General features: G+C 38.7%; 1 protein-coding gene across 3 annotated transcripts in view; it reads right to left on the bottom strand.

The window, feature by feature from the left end:
* pkn1b (protein kinase N1b) overlaps positions 1-11,266 on the bottom strand; it is a 74,380-nt gene extending 63,114 nt beyond the window's left edge. The window contains exons 1-2 of one of the 3 annotated variants that reach the window (XM_041777669.1): positions 10,985-11,266; positions 10,667-10,838 (exon numbers count right to left, since the gene is read on the bottom strand). In XM_041777669.1, coding sequence (XP_041633603.1) covers positions 10,667-10,693 — 27 coding nt within the window. In that variant the 5' untranslated portion in view covers positions 10,694-10,838; positions 10,985-11,266. Of the gene's footprint in view, positions 1-10,666 lie in introns of all 3 variants that reach the window. The other 2 variants (XM_041777671.1, XM_041777670.1) reach the window with 2 other exon arrangements.
* Between the last annotated feature and the right edge of the window lie 2,311 nt (positions 11,267-13,577).

Genomic DNA, 13,577 nt, shown 5'->3' with positions numbered 1-13,577 from the left:
ATTATTTTTTAACAAAGGGGATTTACATTTTTAAGAAGGCTATTTACTACACCAGTGGTTCTCAGCCTTTCAGCCTGTGACCCCCGAAATAAAGGTGCCAGAGACCGGGGGACCCCCACTGTACCTGAAGGTGGTTGAACACAGCCATGCACAATTTGGAATAGTTATGTGCAGACAAGGCCATCCATAAAGGGGGATAAATGGGAGGGGCCCATGGAGGTCAGCAAAACCATGGTCCATTGTAAAGTTAAGCTGTGATATCTACATTTCATATTTAACCTGAGAAAATAACCACTCTTATCAAAGAAATAATCTTTATAATCATTTGTGTAGCAAATAGCCTTCTTAAAAATTGAAACCTCTTTTGTTAAAAAAGTAATTAAAATTATTTAAAAATGCTACAATGGGTTAATGATAGGGATGCATGATATTGGATTTTTGCCGATATCCAATATGCCGATATTGACAGATTCATTTTAGCCGATATCGATATCAATACCGATATTTAAATGTGCTCTTCTGACAAGAAATTTCAGTCCTTTGGACACACTTTAAGTTTTGAGGATGACCAAGAAAACAAACTTTAGTCCTTAAAAACACTTTTAAGTTTAGAGAATGAGGATAAATAAAGAAACAGACCTATACTGACATAGGTCAGTCAGTTCAGCCTAAAATTACACTAATTTATTAGTATATATGGACAAAATTTACAGTCAATACACGCTGAAATACACAGACAAAATATCTGATGTAAATATTGGCAGAAATTTTGATCTCTGCCAGTACCGATATTTCCCTTTTTAAGCTAGTATCTGCTGATACAGATACCAGACCAATAATATCGCGCATCCCTAGTTAATGATGGCAAAAATGGTGGAAAATGTGGTGAAATTGGATTTTAAAAGTAGCAGAAATGGTTTAGAAGTAGCAAAAATTAGATAAAAATGGCAAAAAAGGGAAGAAATTGGTTAACGTGGCAAAAATTGGTGCAAATAGTGGTAAAGGGAGTTAAAATGTGGCTGAAATTGCTCTAAATTGGCAAAAATGGTCATATCAAATGGTGAAATTGGGTTAAAATGGAAAAAATGGGTGTAAAGAGTGGTTAGAAGGGGTTAATAGTAGCAATAATGGGTCAACAGAGGCAACATTAAGCTTCGGTGTCATTGGTTTAGCCTTCCCACTCATGTCCAATCAATTTATTTTAGCACAGGTGGGCTCCAATCAAGGTGTAGAAACATCTCAGCAAAGATCAGAGAAATGGGAGGAACCTGAGCTGCATTTAGTGTTGCATCAGGCTGCAACATGAAAACGGGTTTTATTTGATTCACAATCAATCAATTAACCTTAATTTGTAAAGCCCCATTTCATCACCAATGTCATGTCAAGCCACAGACTTCTTTGTGACTCCTTTATTGGGCAGAAACCTCAAGTAGAACCAGACTTATCTAAGAAACATGGGGACGGTGCAGAAAAAGACAAAACAAGCAGAGCAACAGAGCATTTTTGGCTGCCTGAGCCCTAAATCTACCTAAAACTTATTTGTGCCTAAAGCTTTTGCTCCCATTTCCCTTTGCAAGACTTGATATATTTCTGCTCCAGTGGTGTGCTCCGTCGAGGAACTTGCTTTTCTGCATTTTGATAGGTACACATCCGCATTGTACCTGGAGTCCTGCACTTAAACTGTTCAGTATAAGATCTTGCTTCACCCCATCAGGGTTCAAATCTGCTATAAAACCCATTCCCTGTGATATCAGGACACTTCCTAACGAGTGTTTTCAGACGCCATTAAAGAAATGGACCAAGTTTCCTCCTCTCTCTCTTCTGATCAATAAAAAAGTCATTTGTACGTGAAACTCCTCCCCGCTGAGAAGCTCCTCTGATTGCAGAACTCTTACAGATAATAAGTACAGGAAACCAACACAAATAAAGAATTCATGAGGGGGCAGCTAGCTCACAGTGTGTGCTATGTTATCAGCTGGGTGCAGAGCTCACGTCCTCAGCAGGAGAGTTGATTTACACTCGTTCAAACCATCCACAGGAGGAGGAGGTAAACATTCATTTAGGAGCAGCGCTGGAGATAAAGAAGGGCAGAGAAGCACTAATGGTTAAGCTACGCTTTACCCTGATGGCCTCCTGTCTGTGGATATGGATAATGTATTTTTTAACAGAGGGAGGAGGGGAGAGGAAGAGCAGGAAGAACGGGTCATTTCAGTTGTTTTCCTCTGAGTTGTGAACTCCAATAGAATGAGTGGTGACCACGGAGCGGCCTTGATGAGTTATTCAGGAGAAATAAAGGAAAGAGAACGGCCAAAGAGCTCAATCATCACACCGCTGAGTGTGCCAGGTCCACTCCGACAGGCCTCTTGATCTCAATCAGCCGTCCCTCAATGGCTGTCCGCTGGCCTGCCGTAATGATGCCTGAACCCTAGTCGTTGTCACAGAAGGAGGCTGAATTATTCACACCAGGCAGGAAACTGCTCCGCTGCAGCTCAGGCAGCCATCAAGGTGTTAGAGAATCAGTCATGAGGCCGTGATCGTGTTTAAATGAGTCAACAACACAGCAGAGAGGGAGAAATGGGGAGGAAATGGTGCTGTAAATTTTCTTTCTCAAGCTGGGAAGCTTAAGTGCTGTCGTTAAAGTGTACCGCTGCGCTAAGGTTTGCAAGACATAAACACACAGGTTTCCTGACAAATCACCTTCATCTCACCCAGTCCTGATCGAAAAGAAACTTTGAAGGCTATTGATTATGGAGAGAAAGGAAACCTGTGGGGCATTTTTAGCTGAAAAGGCTTCAGAATAAAAGAAAACCCATGCGTTAGCATTTAAAAACAGCTACCTTTAGCTTTAACTACTTCTGGAGCTTGCAAACACTGAGCGATTTTTAAAGTCTTAACAGATTTTGAAGGTCAAACAAGCTAAATGGAGCTAGCAATTGCTACCTGCTACATCCGTTGTGTTTATGATTTCAGTCCAGCTCTTCTCTCCTCGTTAGTTTGAATGTGGTTTGTTTTAGAGGACACGTTGCATAAACTCTTGTGTTGTTGCTCCTCCATTTTTAACATCCAACTAACTTTATGCTTCATATTAAGTATTATTGTCATGGCTGTGTTTATTGTGCTTCCTCCTTCAGTCGCCTTGCTTCCTTTTGCTCCACTCCATGTAAACACACTGCTCATCCATGCTCAGTTATCCTTGGCATTTTCCCCATTTAGAAACATCCGATACTCAGGTATTTGATGACTTCGGTCTGAAGGGGGGAATCAGGAACAAGACCAGCAGAATTATCTCATAGCGTGCGTCGGGCTTTAGTCGACTCCTGCAATGAGACTCTTGATAGACTGCAGGAGCCATGGAAGTGCCATTAGCCTCCCTTTAAAAACATACATTTTTATAACAGAAATAAGCAGCCTAGTTTAATAAAGCAGGCTTTATTAGGGTTATTGCAGACTGGGGCACATTTTTAACTTTAAATCTGTTTGATTATATTGAGGCTTAAAGCCTTTGCACGCTGAGTCTGTTTTCTTTTAACCAAAATCAATCATACCCATCTGCAGGCTTGCAGGTAGCAGTTTCAGGACTGCAGATTCAGGACCGTAGCTCTAGGACCGATGTTTTTCACAACAGCGGGACCTAACAAAGTGGAGGAGCATTGCTATTAAACATGCTGCAGCAGTTTCAGGACTGCAGACTTAGGACCATAGATCTAGGACCCGTATTTTCTGCTCGAGTTGGCACAACTTTAATAGGCAGATGCTTTATGATTTGTAATGGTATTTTAGCATCTGCTCTCCTAATCTGATGAATTTGTCTGTCAGAAACCTCCCTCATTATGCCTTTATCTGCACGAACCTGTCTGTGCTCTGAATCAGCCACAAATTTCTTCACAGTATGATGATCACGATTAATTTTTCATGAAATATCTCGTGTTTTTGTTCCTTGTCCAAGGCATTACACTATTTGACACTTTCGGCAGCAGAGATCCTCTTTTTTCCCATATTGCTTGAAACCTGTGGCCTGCTTAATAATGTGGATTGTCTTCCATCACTGTTGTCAGTAGAAGCAATAGCTAGCAATCCATTTAAAAGATGCAAGCAGGGTCCTGAAACTGCCGCCTGCAAGCCTGCAGATACACCCTTCTCACTAAATTGCATTTACTGCATCCATTCAGGTCATGAATGGTTGTCTGGTTATTTAGTGCAGCAGCTGCAGCTATTTCTCTCTCTCTCCCTCACACTGAAACTTCACTTTAAACACCGTACTTTGCCCTTTATTATGTGGACTTTTACCATGAAATGTAATAAAGGACAAAATTTTCACTCTTAGCCAAGTAACAAAAAGACTGAACTGAAAAGCTGCACTCTCTCTACAACTTGGCACAGCACCTTGACACATGAGCTTGTGCAAAACGCCGAAATGTTTGTAGGGCTGTGTCAGGAAGGAAGGACCTGTTTTTTTTTCTTTTTCAAGGAGTGAAAGAGCCACAAAATTATTTTCCCTGCCTGTTTTCACAGTACAAGTCCAATGTTGGCTTTGCCCAGCAAATTTTCACAATGAATAGTTACAAAAGCATCAGACTGAGCCTGCAAGGATTTTTAATGGATTATTGATTTTAAAAGTGCATCATAAAATAACAGTTTGATTGTTCTGTTTTCTAGAATTTTGAGCTGCAGTCTTCATCAGAGGAGTTGTGTTGTTGCTGTGATCAGCTGATTTTATCCAGATTTACTCTCCTGTCTTAACTGACCACACCCCCTGGTGTCTGGCATCTTATTGAGGATGGCATCCCAGGTGCAGAGCGACATATAAGCACCCCCCCATCCCTGTTCAGAGTACTAAAGGACCGTTTCCAAATCTCGATGGCTTCTCTGCTCCATTGGTGGTACTTGTTGCTCTCTGGATGAATAACCGTGGAGTTAAATATCGGCTGAAAAAGATCAGCTGATAAGACACATCACAGCAACATCACCTGACTCTTTGAGGAAGACTGCAGGAACAAAGCAGCTCTCAAGGCATTATAAAACTGTACTCATCTGTCAGTAAGATAGGTGGGTGTGTTTTAGCTGTCAGCATGAGGCTAAAGGCCCTCTTCAGCCACCTCTTTGCATGCTGGTTCAAAGGTTGTTTGTGACAGTAATATGGTTTCTGTCATTGTTCAGCTTCAAAATGCCTCTGCAGACACCTATGGGGGATATCACAGAGAACATGTCCATGCTGTATACATTTTTTTGGTTGGTACTTAAGATTGGCTGAGAGCGGTCCTTTACAAACAAAGTACTATTCAACACCTATTTACCACTGTTTTACAGCTTTATTTGACCGTAGCATTTATGTAGATGGAGGGTTTCCCTTTCATTTAGCAAATCTTCTGATACACTTTCACACAGACTTTCGCATTTATAAATCAAAACGTATATGCAAAATCTTAGTTTTAGCCTTAATACAGTCGCTAGAAAAAGTATGTGAACGCTTTGAGATTTCTTGGATTTCTGCATAAATTGGTCATCAAATTTGTTCTGATCTTCATCTAATTCACAACAATAGACAAACACAGTCTGCTTAAACTAATACTGCACAAAAAGTTAGATGTTTTTATGTTTTTAATGAAAAAAACATGGAAACATTGACAGTGCAGGGTGAAAAAGGGGTTCACATACTTTTTCTAGCGACTGTACTTAGCAGGTTTGTGTGAAAAGATGCTCTGTTTGACCCAAAAACATTACATAAGTTTAACGTGGGGCACCAGTTCAGGAATCCCTGCATCAGGGAATGTTTTACGGATTTTGAGTCCTTTTTGATAACTGAGCCTCCTTCACTGTCAGCTGAGTGGAAAAATATCTATTTATTTTTTAGCTTACACATTTACATCAGAAAATCATAGAGATGTCAGCGGTTCTGGAGGAAACTTTTAAAGCTTGGGACAGAAACAGAACTAAATACTGCTGATGCTGAAATCTTGAATGAGGGTTCAGAATCTTGGAGACTGCAGTACAAACTGAGGAACATTTCTTGAAGGACACAGGTATTTCTCTGCAGGGAAGTCAAACAAGGAGATCACCAAAGTGCATTATGGGAAATGTAGTATCCAGAGTTTAGGGAGCTTAACACAAATAAGACTTGAGTACCGGATGCTGCTGTAAATTTGGTCCCTTATCTTCATTTATGTGTCCTTTTTAAGAAGCCTAATCTCGATTTAGTGTAATAACAGTTCCTTAAGTGCCTGCTTTCTATGATCCATCCTCATTTACAACAGAAAAGCTCTCCAAGCATCTATTAGCTGTCAAGAGGATGTAAATAATGGCTATGGTGGCAGAGTACGGCCCATATTAAGCGTTAATGGTGATCACAGTGGGACCACAGACAGCATGGATTTCCAAGAAACACTCGGGGATCCTTTCCTGTTCATGAAACCAATAAATGTCAAGGAGGATTTACTCATAAACAAATGATTCAGAAGTGTCAACAAGGAGCCACACTTTGTTTAAAGAATGGAGAGTGAGTAAAGTGATTCCTGAGGAAATGGAAAATATCTGACAGTTACTGACTTTTGGTTTTAACGTGTTGCACAGTGCAAGAAAGACGAGTGTGTAACCAAACCCACACAGGTCGACATGAAGAGCATCAGGAGGGATATGAGTGGTTTGTAATTACATGCAGTCAAACTAAGCTGTATTTATGTCAGCTCTGTGGGCCCGTTCAAAGTCTAAGTGGTCAAATTTACTTAAAACTATTCATTGTCATTTATTGGCTGAGCTTGAGGCATTTGTTTTCTGTTTTCATTTTTATGCTACCTGTTTCTTTATGGGAGTTAAGTGACTTCCAACGGTCTAATTTATTGTGCTTTGTCAATTAAACTGATTTGATAATGCAGATTTTTGTCTGCACAGTTTCCTTGTTGGGCTGAATGATTGTACTGAAGGTGCTTTATGAATTAAGTTGAATGAACAAACTGCTAATGTGCTTCCTGCAGCGGTTTAACCTCCTGACTCCTGTTATTAACCAAAGACTGATGTGCAGGCTTCTGGCATGAGCTGGGCTGAGCGGGGCTTTAATTTTTAAAACTTTGCTTCGCTGCATCCTGGACAACAAGAGAGTAACGGTAACAAAACCCCCTCTAAATTAGACCTGAGGCCCTGACACCACAACAAACTCCATGACTCACAGCAGACTCAACCTCAAGGCTACAAAGAGTGTCACAAACAGGAGGTCATGTTATTTAGCTAACCGAGGAGAGCAGAGCTGCATTGAGTTTTATTTTTAGGTTTATTAGTAAAATGTTTTTACAGCTACAGACTGGAATTGTTTAAAGGATGCTTGGATGGATGCAAAGCTCTTGACGAAAACAACACACCCAAACAAACTTTTTCTCCACCTTCTTCTTCAAGTCAGCAGTGACATGAATTAATGCCTGTTGCCTTAACACTGAAGCAAGGCTGGCTGCAAACTAGACCATTTCAAAATCTCAACCATCTAGCACCTGCTGTTTACAGTCAAGATTTCCCAACAGCAATTCCACAAAAGCAAGATCTCAAAGAAACTTGTCTGATCAAACCTGACTTCATAAAAACATATATATGGGTAACATTTAAGCTGGCTGTAGAAAAACAGTAAAAAACCCTAACTGGATGAGGATTCATTCCTGTCTGAGAAGATGGTCAGGTTGTGTTTCTATTTGCTGCGATTTTTGTTAGCTGTTAAAGAATGCAACATCCTGTTGGTGCTGCTTCCCGTTCTGCTTGCTCTCACTCCCTTTTGCAGGTATCCCTTCAGGGGCAGTCCAATCTGGAATCATGGATATCAAACATGTGTGATGTTTGATTGAGGAGATTCTGACTCAGTCAGGACAGCAAGATAATTGTATTGAGACCACACACTTGAGGATAATTTCAACAGATAACTAGTTGTGGCAAGCCCTGATTCTGGCTTCAACCCATTGATCACTGAGAGACAAATACTCAAAACAGGTTTTAAATCATCTGCTTAAGTCATAAACTTATCTGTCTATGCCATCAATACCTTCACTACTGCTAGGAAGGCCTCATATTTTACAGAAACCATTAGCAGACAGACATCTATAAACACAAGCATATTTGTACAAACAGACAATATTTACAGCTGATAAAGGCCGATATAGGCCAATATGTAGATGCATATACTCCAATATTAACAGCCAAAATAGACTGATATTTAGATACATAGGCTATACCCTGATATTAATACCTGATATAGGCAAATATTATCAGACGATATAGGCCAGTATTTACAGGTGATATAGGCTAATATTTAGACGGATATACTCTGATATTTAAAGACAATATAGGCAGATATCAACAGCCACGATAGGCTAATATCTACTGATAATATAGGCCAATATTTTCAGCTGATAAAAGCCAATATTTAGAAGTAAATAGTCAGATATTAACAGCCAATAAAGGGAGATATTTAGAAAGATATATTCCAATATTAACAGCCAATATAGGCTGATATTAACAGCCAGTATTGACTGATATTTACAGCTGATACAGGCCGAAATTTTGATGGATATACTGCAAATATTAACAGCTGATATAGGCTGATATTTAGATTGATATACTTCAATATTTACAGACAATATAGGCCAATATTTAGAGCTGATATAGGCTAATATTTACAGCTGATATAGGCTGGTATTGCAGCCAATTTCGGCCAGTAAACGGATAAATGCCAAAATTTATAGCTCATCTAGATCGCTATTTACAGTGGATATATGCAGATATATTTAAAGGAGATATAGGCAAGTATTTATAGGTGAAATAGAGTCATATTTGCAGCAGATATAGGCTGATAATTACAGCTTATATAGGCTCATATTTACAGCTGATATAGGCCGTTATTTACAGCTGATATAGACTTATATTTAGAGCTTATATAGGCTTATATTCATAGCTGATATAGGCTCATATTTACAGTTGATGTAGGCAAAAATTTAGAGCTGATATGGGCTCATATTTACAGCTGATATAGGCCGTTACTTACAGTTGATATAGACTTATATTTAGAGCTTATATAGGCTTATATTCATAGCTGATATAGGCTCATATTTACAGCTAATATAGGCCGCTATTTACAGCTAATAGAGGCTCATTTTAAAGCTAATATATGGGCTCATATTTCCAGCTGATATAGGCTCATATTTAGAGCTGATAGAGGCTCATTTTAAGGCTGATATAGGCTCATATTTACAGCTGATTTAAGCTCATATTTGCAGCTGATAAAGGCTAATATTTAAAGCTGATATAGGCTGATATTTACAGCTTATGTAGGCAAAAATTTAAAGCTGATATAGGCTTGTATTTGCAGCTGATATAGGCTGATATTTATAGCTGACATAGGCTGATATTTACAGCTAATATAGGCAAATATAGGCTAATATTTGCAGCTGATATAGGCTCATATTTACAGCTAATATAAGCTCATATTTACAGCTGATATAGGCTCATATTTATAGCTGATACACGCTTATATGTATAGCTGATGTAGGCTCATATTTATAGCTGATACACGCTTATATGTATAGCTGATATAGGCTCATATTCACAGCTGATATAGGCTCATATTTATAGCTGATACACGCTTATATGTATAGCTGATATGGGCTCATATTTACAGCTGACATAGGCTGATAATTACAGCTGATATAGGCTCATATTTACAGCTGATATAGGCTGATATTTACAGCCAAAATGTACTTATATTTACAGCTGACATAGGCTGAAATTTTCAGTGGCTATAGGCTGATATTGCAGCCAACATTTATAGTTAATGTAAAAGTTTAAAATATTGTCTGAAATATTTGCAGATGAAGACCATTAACTTTATTCGCTAATATCTGTTGATATCAATATTATACTATTATATTATAATATTGTGAACCCTTTACAGAATTCTAGCTATGTCGTTCTCTGCAGATAAAAAAATATGTTTAAAAATTTGTCATTTGCAAATAGCACATCTTGCAAAACACATGACACACTAGGGCTGCACGACAAATCACTATTACACAGTATTACTGTATAAGCTTTTGCAACAGAAATATACAAATCAAACAGTTCTGAATTTGTCACAATAAATGAGGAAAATTGTATGCAAACTAGCAATGCTTTTTAACTCAGCAAATGCACATCTTACTTGCTTTCATACACTTTAAATGCCATCAGATGAAACTCAAATCCACTGTCAGCTACCCCCAGAGAAAGTGTTAGATATTTAACAATAAAAAAACAAAAGCTTGCAGTGCTATGGATTCACAAGAGACATGTTTTAAAAACTTTGGCTACATCTAATACGTTAAGTACTAAACTATTCATCTAACTTTAAATTATTAACACAATATCAGAAAAACACAATCAAAACCCCTTTTTTTCCACATATAGTGCTGGTCTATAAAAAAATAAGTCTTGTATGCTTTGAAAGCACTTTTTTTCCAATACTGTTCTTTCCTATTGTACACTTTGACCTATGAACAATGAGATATTGTATGAATATTTCCACCACACACCACCTCCCATCAGTGAAACTACCAAAAGAGGTCATTTTCACAGCACAACTTTGCATCTTCAAGATTTTATCAGCTCTAAGTTATGGCAACACAGATTCGTGAACATTTAAGTAAGAAGTTTATAAACTCACCTGTAGCTCGTTGTTGTTGGCCATCATGTGCAGCTCACTCAGCCGATTAGATGAAGAGGCCAGAAGACTTCTTTTAGCGTTTCTTTCTCACTTTATCGCCGTCAGATCATTGTCGAAACAGCAGCTGAACTCCAGTGTTGAGTACAAACAGACAAGCCTTGTAGCCCCTGTTCTAAATGAGGAAAAATTACACTTAATAGTCCAGGTGAAGGCGCAGTTTCATGCACTGAGTTACTAATGAGTGAAATGTGACCATAATGACATTTGGAGGCACGACAGATGAGCAGGTGAGCAGAGAGAAGAGGAGGAGACCATCACCTCTTGGCAAGCAGGATGTCAACTCTTGGACTGTGATCGGCATCACGTAGTGCAGTGTGAGCTGTAGTAGTAGTGCGAGCTGGAGCTGCTGCAGGCTGTTTGATCATCATCAGAGAGGAGAACACTCCGAGGAAACCCGAAACCCTCCGGGATTCACCGACACTCTCCGCTCCGCTGGTTATCGGAGAAAACTGAAGCCATGTTCCCCCGCGGAGGAGCACTGCTGCTCGGCTATGCGGAAAGCTGAGAGCCGGTGAATGATGCTGGGGAGGAGGGCACAAGTGTCAAGACCGCACTATAACAACAACACAACATCCGGTTACAGCCTTCAGAATAAAACTTATAGTGTACGTCGATACATTCTGCTTATAAATGATAACGACAGGATAAAAATAGTGTCTTATGATGAATTTGATGTCGTCACAAATACACTAGTATCAGCAAATGCGCTAATGCTAACGAACCGGCAATGCTAACGAAGAAAGTTAAGCTAGCTAAGTCAGTTAGTTCCAGTTCTAGATGTGTAAAACCCGCTCTAAATAGCTAAAAAAAAACAATATGAAACATATGACATGTAATATTTATGTCTCTGCTTGACACAAAAGCTAACTTGACCTTAAATTAGAAGTTAAATATCTTTTTACGCCCGTTTCTGTTGCCACAGGGTGGATGTCGAACTATCTATCTCTGGACGGAAGCTGGTGTTACACTGAGTTATGCTACCATAACAAGATGTGCTATGCCTATTTGTACGCATGCGCACAGTGACGTTTCAAAGACAACGATTAGATAAATGCTCTTCTTGGACTCTTAAGAAATCGTTTGTCACAAAAATTATTATGTTTTTCTCTTCCGTATAGTTCTATGAGCGTAAGTTCTGGTCTATCATGGTGATTCTTCTGTTGCATATTTTTGATGGTGATACTTTTAGCCTTTGCTAGCAGTTCGTGCTAAAGTAGCATTTGACATAGCAGCAGATCATTGCACTACACCGCAAGTGGGTTTCTTAAGTACAAACGTTAAACTGATATGAAGATAGCAACACAACTGACAGCTCGTTCTGTTCATAGGTGATTATTTTAGTATGTATTAGGTTTATAAAAATTCGAAAAGATGCACCTTTCTGTCCTTTTAATGGCGCCAAAAACAACTTGAAGTTCAGCATGCTAGTGTCACAACAAAATGTTGAAGAAAAACATGTTTTTGAAGCTTCTATGTGTGAATTTGACGCAAAAATATCACAAAATAACTTAATTTTAGTTTAAATACACAAATTCACTTAAAATACAAGCTTTTTCTCCACATTAGTACAGCCTACAGGTACTGTGAAGGAAAATTCAGTTACCCGTCTTGTTTGGGGTTTACCACTTAATTCTGCAGGGGCTACTCAAAAGGGTATGCATGAAATATTTATTTTATCTAATTAATATATAATTAAGTAATGTTTTGATCTAAAATTTGTTTTTCAAAATTTTCAACCCGGCAACTATTTGTTTGTGAGTTCGTGTGCTTTTATTTTGACACCGAAGCCTCATTTCCTGTGTCTGTATTGTGGTTGACTCACCTGTGAAGGAGCGCAGACCTTTGCGGCACCGGAGCGCCCTCCTGCTTCAACCTGAGACCTGTTGATCACGTCTGAACATGATGGTAGGTACAGCATTTTGGCCTCTTAGAAGGAAAATATGCCATGAGATTTATTTTCTTTAAAACAACCAGTGTTTCATGGAATGTTTATGAAACTATGCACTGAATACAAATGAATAATCAAAATGGAACAAAAAAACTACATTACACTAGTTAAAATAGACCTACCATGGCAGAGCTTTTCCTTTTTTAGATCCAAATAATCCCCCTTAAACGAAGAAACGAAGCATGTGTTAATAATAATTATGGCGACATAAATAACCCTGGAAATTTTTTCAAAAGTGCACAAATTAAAGCATATTACTGTACATTTATATAGTTCCTCAAAAGTCTAAAAACATAACAAAATGTGACTCAGAGGTCATATTTACACTTTTTAATTCTCTCTCTGCACGTTTGTATGTGCAATGGCGCCCTCTGCTGGCGATTGGATGTGTTGCAAAATATCAACACAAGCTCATTATACAGGTGCATCTAAAAGACGGAGTATAACGTTAAAGTTTTTTTTCCCTTTGACCTACTTCAGAAAGTTAAATTTCCATAACTTCTATAGACCTTTTCCATAGTCTTTTTTGTTTTAATCTTGATGATTACAGCTCATTAAAATTAGAAAGGAACTATCTCAAAATATTAGAATATTGTTGAAAAGCCCAGTGTGCAAACTTTTCCTGAGCCTTCATTCTTCCTCTCTGAGGTTCACACGACCACAATCATGGGGAAGACTCGACAAATGTTCAGACGACAGTCACTGACACTCTTCAATAGAAGGGTGCACCACAGAGGGTCACCGCTGTATATGTTAGAATATATAGAATGTATGTGTTATACATACAGAGATGGATCGTGTTTGTGGCTTCTTCTCTCCGTGATCCAGCTTTAACTGTCATTGGTGGATGGCACGGCCAACTGTGTTGACAGACGTTGATTTCTGGAAGTATTCCTGAGCCCA

Source organism: Cheilinus undulatus, linkage group 21, assembly GCF_018320785.1.
Source record: "Cheilinus undulatus linkage group 21, ASM1832078v1, whole genome shotgun sequence".
Taxonomy (NCBI): domain Eukaryota; kingdom Metazoa; phylum Chordata; class Actinopteri; order Labriformes; family Labridae; genus Cheilinus; species Cheilinus undulatus.
Note: the sequence above shows the minus strand (reverse complement) of the source record. Positions and strands in the feature narration are given on the sequence as shown.